This window comes from Pararge aegeria, chromosome 17, assembly GCF_905163445.1.
Source record: "Pararge aegeria chromosome 17, ilParAegt1.1, whole genome shotgun sequence".
In the NCBI taxonomy this organism is placed as follows: Eukaryota; Metazoa; Arthropoda; class Insecta; order Lepidoptera; family Nymphalidae; genus Pararge; species Pararge aegeria.
The window spans coordinates 15,022,142-15,031,157 of record NC_053196.1 but is presented as its reverse complement, the minus strand read 5'-3'; the positions used below and the strand labels follow the sequence as shown (position 1 = coordinate 15,031,157).

Here is a 9,016-nt window from a genome sequence, read left to right as displayed (position 1 = left end):
ATTTGTTATTTCAATAATTGATGATTAATAGAGTGATTGATCGAGAGCAGTGCATAAGTTTATCTATAGTTTTAGCCAACTTGCAACTATCTTGCAACACATTAAAGAAAAAATACCAATTTGTCTTTGACTGTGACACTAAATTTCTCAAAAATCTGACGGGGAATTTATCGATAAATATAGAACATTTTCGTTATTTATCCGAAAAGCAAACGTATTCTAATAAAAGCTTCGTGTTATTTGGTTGGTGATCACGATTTTAAACAAAAGGCATGATGGTGGAAGGATCGGCATTTACGCGGAACGATGTGTTCCAAATGGCAATCCGCGTTGCATTTGTGTCTGCAGTGACTTATTTCTCTATAAAATGGCTTGTGAACCAAATAGATCCTACTTCCAAGAGTAGAAAAAAGGCGGAAGAGAGAGCGCGGGAACAGTTACGCAAGTATGTATAATGTATTGATTTTTGACTTTGATGCATGTGCAACAGCTGTAAAAATCCAATAGGAGTTATATTAATCATGCTAAAATCGATGGCCTTCTGCTATTTATAATATTATTGTATAAAAACATTGCGCCACTATGCTACTTTTTTACAATTGCTTTCCCTTGGCTCCCCAGTTCCCCAGTTGCCTCTAATCCAAGCAATGGATATACGGTGATATACCTTTGCCTTTTCCCTAAGGGGAAGAATATAGAAAAAAAATCTTTAAAGCAATAGGGTTGTTCGGCATACCAATGTTTAAAAAATATAGCTTGAGGTGTGTGTAGAAGTGTATCCATTAAACTCATGCCCACCAACCTGAATGTGGAGCGTGGTGGTGGGTCTATGCTGTAAATTTTTTTCCCAATAAATGAGCAGGTCTGTGCCCGGACATTTTAATAGGTCATTGATGATATATAAATCACTGCCAGACTTAAAATTCATACTTTATAAAGATATCCATTGTATATCATAAAATACTCATAGCCCATCCTGGTTGACCCGCAGCAGTAGTCTGATTTTACAGTATCATCTCTGTTTTGTTATGGTGATGCCACACAGCACTAACAAAAAATGATAACACATTGTCAAACATTTAGTTTACTTTATTAACATTTACATGTTATCAATCTTCCCCACTAAGTTCCTTGCATCTGATCATAGTCCTGTGATCTCAGATAGACAAGTGAGAAAACATAAAAGATAAAAAGAAAAATTCCCACGGAAAACATTTGCTAGTATGCAATAACTGTGGTGGAACAGAACTATTGAACCTGTAGGTATGGATGCTCGATTACTGCTTTTTGTTAGAGTGCGAGGTTCAACACCTGTTTTTTCATAATTCAGATTGAGCTTATGGAGCTGTTCAAGAGAATTTAAACTTTTCACCAACTCTTAGGTGTCAACTATTGATGATCCGTTGATGTATGCCTAGGAATCTCCTTAGCTTATGTGGTAATTATTTAGGCATTGCTTTGTTAGTTGTTAGTGAAAACAGGCATTAGAGTTTTAGCAATATTTGTGGGTTAAGTGAATTATTTTATAAGTATGATTGTATAGTACTTGCATATGTTAAGGTTGTCTTCCAGAGCTGGCCTAGGCGGGAAGCATTCGGTGGTGCTGGACAAACTGACAGACCATGAGATGATCATCGCATCACAGCTGGTTGTGCCCGAGGAGATTAACGTGAGTTAATACTGCCACAAAGCCAAAGAGAAATTCAATTGAAACAACTTTTAATATTATTGCAATAGAGAATGTCTGTTAGTTAAAATTTAATGTAAACAATAAAAAAACACTTTATGATATAAAAGGTCTATCTAACTGATCTTTTGTACCTTTAGCCACAGGATAGTGAATTTTGAAGCAGCAGATACCTAATTAAATGTACACAACCACTAAGATAGGTTTTATGAAAATTCATACCCAGCAGGCAATATTGTTAATGAAATTTTAACTTACCGATAACATCAGCTATGCTGTGGCTATTAAGATTTCAAAATCTAGTTCTATTTAATTTAAACAAATAGTAGAAAATATTACTAGAATATTTTTCCTTCTCTGCTCCTGTATAAAGGAAGTCCTCTATTCAAATATTAATTTATTTACTTGCAGGTGAACTGGAAAGACATTGCAGGTCTAGACCATTTGATTAAGGAGCTGCGTGAGACAGTCATCCTTCCCATACAGAAGAGGGAGTTGTTTGCAGACAGTCGCCTAACTCAGCCTCCTAAAGGAGTTCTGCTGCATGGACCACCAGGTAAATGATTTTTTTAATCAAATAGATAATGTTATATGCTTTAACCTCTCTTCTCTATCAACAATACTAACCTTGATTAATATTTACTTTTCCTTCATGATTCGGAACTACATAGTTATTGGATATTGGATAGATGCAGGCGTTTGCGGAAATCTATGACATATTATATAATTTTCATAACACTACATAGTTAAACAAAAAGGTATTAGCAGTGATAGCCTAGTGGTTAGCTATTTTGGCTTTATTTCGAGGGCCAAGATTGAATCCCATCTCAAACTTTTTATTAATTTTTATTTTTATTTATTTATTTAAGGGACAATCAACAGGTTACAACAACAACTCTTAAAAACTAAACTTAAATGAAAAAACATATACATCAATACATCATGTAAATGTAATATTGTAGACCCACTTAAACACTGCCACAACTTGCAAATAAAAACTATATTGTCAGTTAGAAGGAGAAAAAACGATTAAGAGAGACATGAGAGTACTTATAAGCTGTAAGATCCATCAGGCTGTGACATAAGTTTGACGAATCTAGCACCGCAAACAAAAACATAAATTTAGATTAAATTAAAAAAACAAATACCTAAATTATATATAAAATAATATTAAAAATGTTGACAATATAAACTATAGAACAAAACTAGCTAAACTAACACAAAAAAGAGTAAAGGAAAAAAAATAAAAAAAAATAACTAAGTTTAAACAGTACCACAGTATTGAGATAACTTTTCTAAGATATGTGTTTTAAGCAATTATAAATAACACTTGCTATCAGTGGCGTGCATAGAGGGTATGCACAGGGTATGCAGATGATATAAAGTAAAGAAAATCTCCAGTACGAGTTATAAATACTTAAGGGTAGGCTTTTTATAACTCTTACAATGACTATCCTCAAGTCTTTTATAACTTTTACTGGAGATTTTCTTCATTTTATGTCATCTGCATACCCTGTGCATACCCTCTAAGCACGCCACTTCTTGCTGTAACAGTGAAGGAAAACATTGTGAGTAATGATGTACTGTATGAGAGTACTACAGCATAATGTTCACCAAAGTGCACTTGGCCAGTGTGGTGGATTACAGCCTAAACCCTTCTCAGTCTAAGAGGAGACCAATGCACTGTAGCGGGCTGGTAACGGTTTGATAATGATAATTAAGTACTAGTTGATTAACAATACCACCCGAAATTACCATTTATGTTTAACGTGGCATAACATTTTTTTTAACCCAAATTATTATTACTGGGAATCAGGCCCAGAACAAATGCTCACAAAACACTTCATAGTTGATATAAACCCTAAAAAAAATTTGCTTTTATACAATTTATTTTCTTGCAGGCTGCGGCAAAACTCTCATAGCAAAGGCGACTGCAAAAGAGGCTAACATGAGTTTCATTAATTTGGATGTGTCATTATTGACTGACAAGTGGTATGGAGAGACACAGAAGCTAGCGGCAGCTGTGTTCAGTCTTGCTGTCAAGTTGCAGCCATGTATTGTGTTTATAGGTGAGTTTAGAGAAATCACTTTGACTGTCAGTTTCAGACAATCAATGGCTTATACGTAGTGAGTGAAAACATGGTGAAGTGAAATATAGTCAGGATAATTGTTTTTGTAAAATGTGTGTGAAGTCTACCAATCCACACTTCGTTCGGTGGCACGTGCCGCCCTATGTCGATTAATCTGAGGTGTAGGTGCTCAGCCTCATGTGCCAGTAATTACACTGGCAACCACACCCTACAGACCGGAACTCAGCATTGCAACAGTGCTGCTTAGCGGCAGATATAAGCACGTTGGTAGTACTTCCCAAGATGAAGTGTGTCACAAAAAGCTTGACTAATACTAAAAAAGTTCTTTTAGACTTTTTTTATATAGTAAGCGCGAATAGAAAGCGCGGTTGAATCAGCGGTCAGAGCCAGTTGATACAAAGCAAATTTTTGATTAAGTACAAATAAAGGATGCTTTTATTTAATAATTATAAAAATAATAATTTATTTCATGTTTTACCCATTAACATAAAACATTGCATATAAATTTAACAAAAAAAAAATCTAAATTCAATTAAGTCGAGAACCAAAAAATTTGAACTTATAAGACGCGTTCCTTTGTCCGCAGACGAAATAGAGTCATTCCTCCGCACGCGCACACAACACGACCACGAGGCCACGGCGATGATGAAGACGCAGTTCATGTCGCTGTGGGACGGGCTCATCACCGACCCCACGTGCACGGTCATCATCATGGGCGCCACCAACCGGCCGCAGGACCTGGACAAAGCCATCCAGCGCCGCATGCCTGCAACCTTCCACGTGCCCATGCCGAGCGAGGCGCAGCGGGAGAGGATACTCCAACTCATCCTGCAATCCGAACCCACGGCACCTGACGTGAGTGCTATGTTACAGACGCGAGTACTATATTACTGAAGCGAGTACTATATTAAAGAAGCGAGTACTATATAACTGACGCGAGTGCTATATTACTGACGTGAGTACTATATTACTGACGCGCGTGCTATATTACTGACGCGAGTACTATATTACAGAAGCGAGTACTATATTACTGACGCGAGTGCTATATTACTGACGCGAGTGCTATATTACTGACGCGAGTGCTATATTACGGACGCGAGTACTATGTTACTGACGCGCTTGCTATATTACCGATGCGAGTACTATATTACTGAAGCAAGTACTATATTACGGACGTGAGTACTATATTACTGACGCGCGTGCTATATTACTGACCAGAGTACTATGTTACTGGGGAGAGTGCTATATTACTGACGCGTGTACTATTTTACTGACACGAGTGCTATATGGCTTTAAAAAAAATATATAGTAATAATTCTATTCATATAATGGTAACTGGAAAACCATCGCCTATAAACAGAGCTACACTTGGGCATGCAAGTGACACATCCTGCAACGTGCCGCCATGTTTCTATGAATCTGAGGCATAGGTCCCTCAAGCCTCATGTGTAAATACATACTTTAGACCTTAAGAAGTCGCCTTTATAAAAGTATTTTTTGTTTGTATATACGAGTAAGAATTATATCAATTTCTCTAACAGATCGAGTACAAACGCCTAGCGGCCGCAACGGAGGGCTTCTCCGGGTCGGACCTTCACGAGCTGTGCCGCCAGGCCGCAGTGTACCGCGTCAGGGATCTGGCCAGGGATGAGCTGGCGAGAGAAGCTGAGGTATGTTTCCCGAAATATTTTCCGGATAAATTGGGGGCGTATGAGTCGGTTTCACCAGTCTATGATTTAGATTTCGATGTTTATTTTCGCGTATATGTTAAGTTCGCGTTTATGTAAATAACATCTTCATGAGTTGGAGTTAAGTTTTTTTTTAGTTATAATTGACGGACCATGCATATGGTAAGTGGAAAACCATCGCCTATAAACAGGGCAACACTTCGCAGGGCACTTCATACATGCACAAAAGCACTGCCTACCCTAAAATTTATATTTAACACGTATGAGGATTTCTGCCATTATATGCAATTTTTCCGCTGTATTTAACCCTGGCAGGAAACCCATTGCACGCCACTTAATGCAAGGAACACGTCCTGCAACTTAGGTGTTGAGTCTCATGTACTCGAAATTAGACTTTCACCCACGCCCTTCAGCTCGGTACACAGCAATGCAACAATGCTGCTTAGCGGCAGATATAAGCATGGCGATAGTACTTCCCCGGACGAGCTCTGTCACCCAAGAAACCCAAAAAGGGTTTACTTGATTATTCCATTAAGGCTTTCTCTTGGGGAAATCGCTTTAAGCGATAAGACATTTGTGTATTTTTTTTTTTGTTATCTTTTAATTATTGTGTGCAACAAATACTTTATCCATCTAAATTATTGACGCAAGTATTTCACTGCTACTGCTACTCGAAGCGGTGATAGCCCAGTGTATGAGACTTCGATTACACTTTCGGAAGGGCATGTTCGAATCCCAGCATGCACCTCGTAACTTTTCTAAGTTATGTGCGTTTTAAGCAATTAAAATATCACTTGCTTCAACGGTGAAGGAAAACATAGTGAGGAAACCTGCATGCCTGAGAGTTCTCCATAATGTTCTCAAAGGTGTGCAAAGTCCACCAGTCCGCGCTGGACAAGCGTGGTGGACTACGGCCTTAACCCCTTATCATTGAGGGAAGAGACGCGTGATGATGATGATGATGACTACTACTCTACTTAACAACTCGTTCAGCTCTGTCGGTAACTCTACTTTTTCATACACGTGAATTTGTTCCCCAGACGAAAGAATGCAAATCCAGCACATCGGATTCCGACGAGGAGTACGTGGACGCCGTTCGACCAATCACAATGGAGGACCTGCGACTGGCGCTCAGCAAACTAAAGGAGTCCAAGATACAGTGTGGCTCGCTCGCGCCCTCTATGCGGATAGAACTCGACTAGGCGAACCTCGTAGTCGAATATACATCCGAACTGTCGACTTGAGTTTAAGAGTAGTCTTTTTAATGGGATAAAACTGGCAGCAGGACTAAACCAAATTGTTGTGAGGCTTTGGTCTGCCGTTGATGCTGGGAAGTCAGTTACTGTGCACAAAAACAGACCAGAGCTTACTGAGATGACTGTATATGAGTTAAAAAAAAAATCGTGTGTACTTACACACGCGTTAGAAGTTATACTTCTTTGGCGCAACAGGATAAAAATCTATTCGAAAATTTTATCTTACGCCTTATCCTACGTTGGTAGAAAAAACGACACTAACAATAGAAAAAAGGTGTTGTTTGAATTATTTAAAGTCAACTGTCAAACCTTTTTTAGAAAAACTAAAATGTTGACTATAGGTAACTTCATGGTTTTTTGTGACGGTGTGGGCGCACATCGTAAAAATTTACTCTCACCATTTTTCCCTAACACTCTCAAATAAGTATAACTTCAAAAATAATGAATTTCGAATAAGAAACACTTGTTTTTAAACTGAAACCCTACACCCATATTGCGTTGGGTGTTTGCAGTGTGTTTCCGGTCATAGAAAATACTGCGATTTTATTTTATTCATCAAGCGTCGCGTTTGACGTGTTACAAGTGTGTATTTAACATTAAATAATTTCATTCATTCCTCATCTTAGATGTTTGTAACTTTCAAGATTGACTAAATATTTCGAGCTCGCAACGTTCATTTCTAATATTCATCGACTCTGATAACAAAGAGGCTATAAATGCGTTACATATGCGTAACGCATTTAATAATATGTATAATATGTATTCATATATAATTTTATACGATGATAGAGTTTTTAAACCGGTCTAAACTGATTCCGTTGAACATTTTTATTTTATATGGATTTGTCGAATACCGTCGCTTAGCTAACAAACAGGTACAGCGTTAGTGAAATTGCCAAAATGTTCATCCGAAATAGCGACATCTAGTTACAGTACTTAGTAACTAGTTGCAATACTGGGTAACAGTATTTTAACTAGATGGCGCTGTTTCGATTCCATACAAATCTTAGTTAGCTTTCACGTTAGTAAATATTACACTTATTTCCAAACTTATTCCAAACTAATTGATCCTGGATACACTCCCAGGATGAAGTGGGTAATAAATAAATCCATTGATATTGCTAAGAAAATCGTTATTGTTTAAAATAAAAACAGGTTTATCATACGAGTATTTTGTATCTCCTAAACACTATTATTAGAATCACTACATATTGATGGCTAAGCGATATAATTCCAAAATTATTCATTCACATGTATTTTTTCAACTTCTTTTTTTTATCTATATATTGTTATTATATATATTTGTATCATCTAATAGTTTTTATACTTTGCCTTTCAAGGTAACAACCCTACTAGTTCTCGACCACTTTTCTCACTTATTGCTTAAATATCATTATTGTGTTTAATCCTTTTTATGTCCTGTAAATATTGATTTTAAATCACTAGAGTCGAAATCTATTTACAACTGTTAAATTATTGTAAATATTTTATTGATTATTACAAAAAAGAAAAACCATGCAATGTTATGTCAAACAATTGTAAAATTTTATTCGTACTTACAAATATAAAACAAAATCTTTATTGACGTCGTGTGTGAATTTTGTGTAAACTGTATAATGCATACCAGTGGCGTGCACAGAGCGTCCACTAAGCGGGTAGTTACTATAAATGAAAAAAATCTCCAGTAACAGTTATAAAAAGCCTTCCCTTAAGTTTCATATATCGTACAGCACGGCATGGGCAGAAGACAATAATCTCCTCGGGGAAAGGATAAAAAATTATTTTCTCCCACAGCTTTTTCAACTTCCTGAGCACTGGCGCACAAGTGGAAATAATATCCAAATAATATATGTGTTATAATAAACGGGTTTAAACTTCTCCTTTTCCCTGTTCCCGAGATTTAGCAGGTGGACACGTTAATTATATCCCTTGTCAGGATACATAATTTCTATCTCCTGCCCGTGCTAGCCCTGCTGGAGATCTTCACTTTATATCATCAACATACCCTGTGCATACCCTCTATGCACGCCACTGATGCATACAGATATACAGGGAATTATAAATGGCGAACTTACGATTGTTTTTTTGTCGTGTCATGTCTCGGGTTATTGTCACTAACATATAATATATTTCAATGTTCCTTACGTCTCTTATGATGTGAACAATCTTTTTATTACTTTTTATTGTAAACTAAGTATATTTAATACAGAAAATATAATAAAAGCATACATTTCAAAAAACATACAATAAAATCTATTTATATTTTATTTTTATACTTATTTAAAAACAAATAAG

At 36.7% G+C, this 9,016-nt stretch overlaps 1 protein-coding gene across 2 annotated transcripts; it reads left to right on the top strand.

The window, feature by feature from the left end:
- The first annotated feature begins 124 nt into the window (after nt 1-124).
- On the top strand, nt 125-6,971 carry LOC120631103 (outer mitochondrial transmembrane helix translocase). 2 transcript variants are annotated; one of them, XM_039900545.1, is made up of 7 exons: nt 125-445; nt 1,573-1,669; nt 2,099-2,243; nt 3,589-3,756; nt 4,364-4,632; nt 5,319-5,447; nt 6,506-6,971. In XM_039900545.1, the coding sequence occupies exons 1-7, from the start codon at nt 273-275 to the stop codon at nt 6,665-6,667; spliced, it is 1,143 nt and encodes a 380-aa protein (XP_039756479.1). In that variant the 5' UTR covers nt 125-272; the 3' UTR covers nt 6,668-6,971. The 2 variants fall into 2 exon arrangements, with proteins under 2 accessions (XP_039756479.1, XP_039756478.1); XM_039900544.1 differs by having other exon boundaries at nt 1,561-1,669.
- The last annotated feature ends 2,045 nt before the right edge of the window (nt 6,972-9,016 follow it).

Bases quoted from the DNA above. Each gene is read 5' to 3' on its own strand.
- LOC120631103 (XM_039900544.1), top strand. From the start codon at position 273: ATGATGGTGGAAGGATCGGCATTTACGCGGAACGATGTGTTCCAAATG. The intron at 446-1,560 runs GTATGTATAATG...GCATATGTTAAG, and splicing joins GCGCGGGAACAGTTACGCAA to GTTGTCTTCCAGAGCTGGCC. The intron at 5,448-6,505 runs GTATGTTTCCCG...TTTGTTCCCCAG, and splicing joins AGCTGGCGAGAGAAGCTGAG to ACGAAAGAATGCAAATCCAG.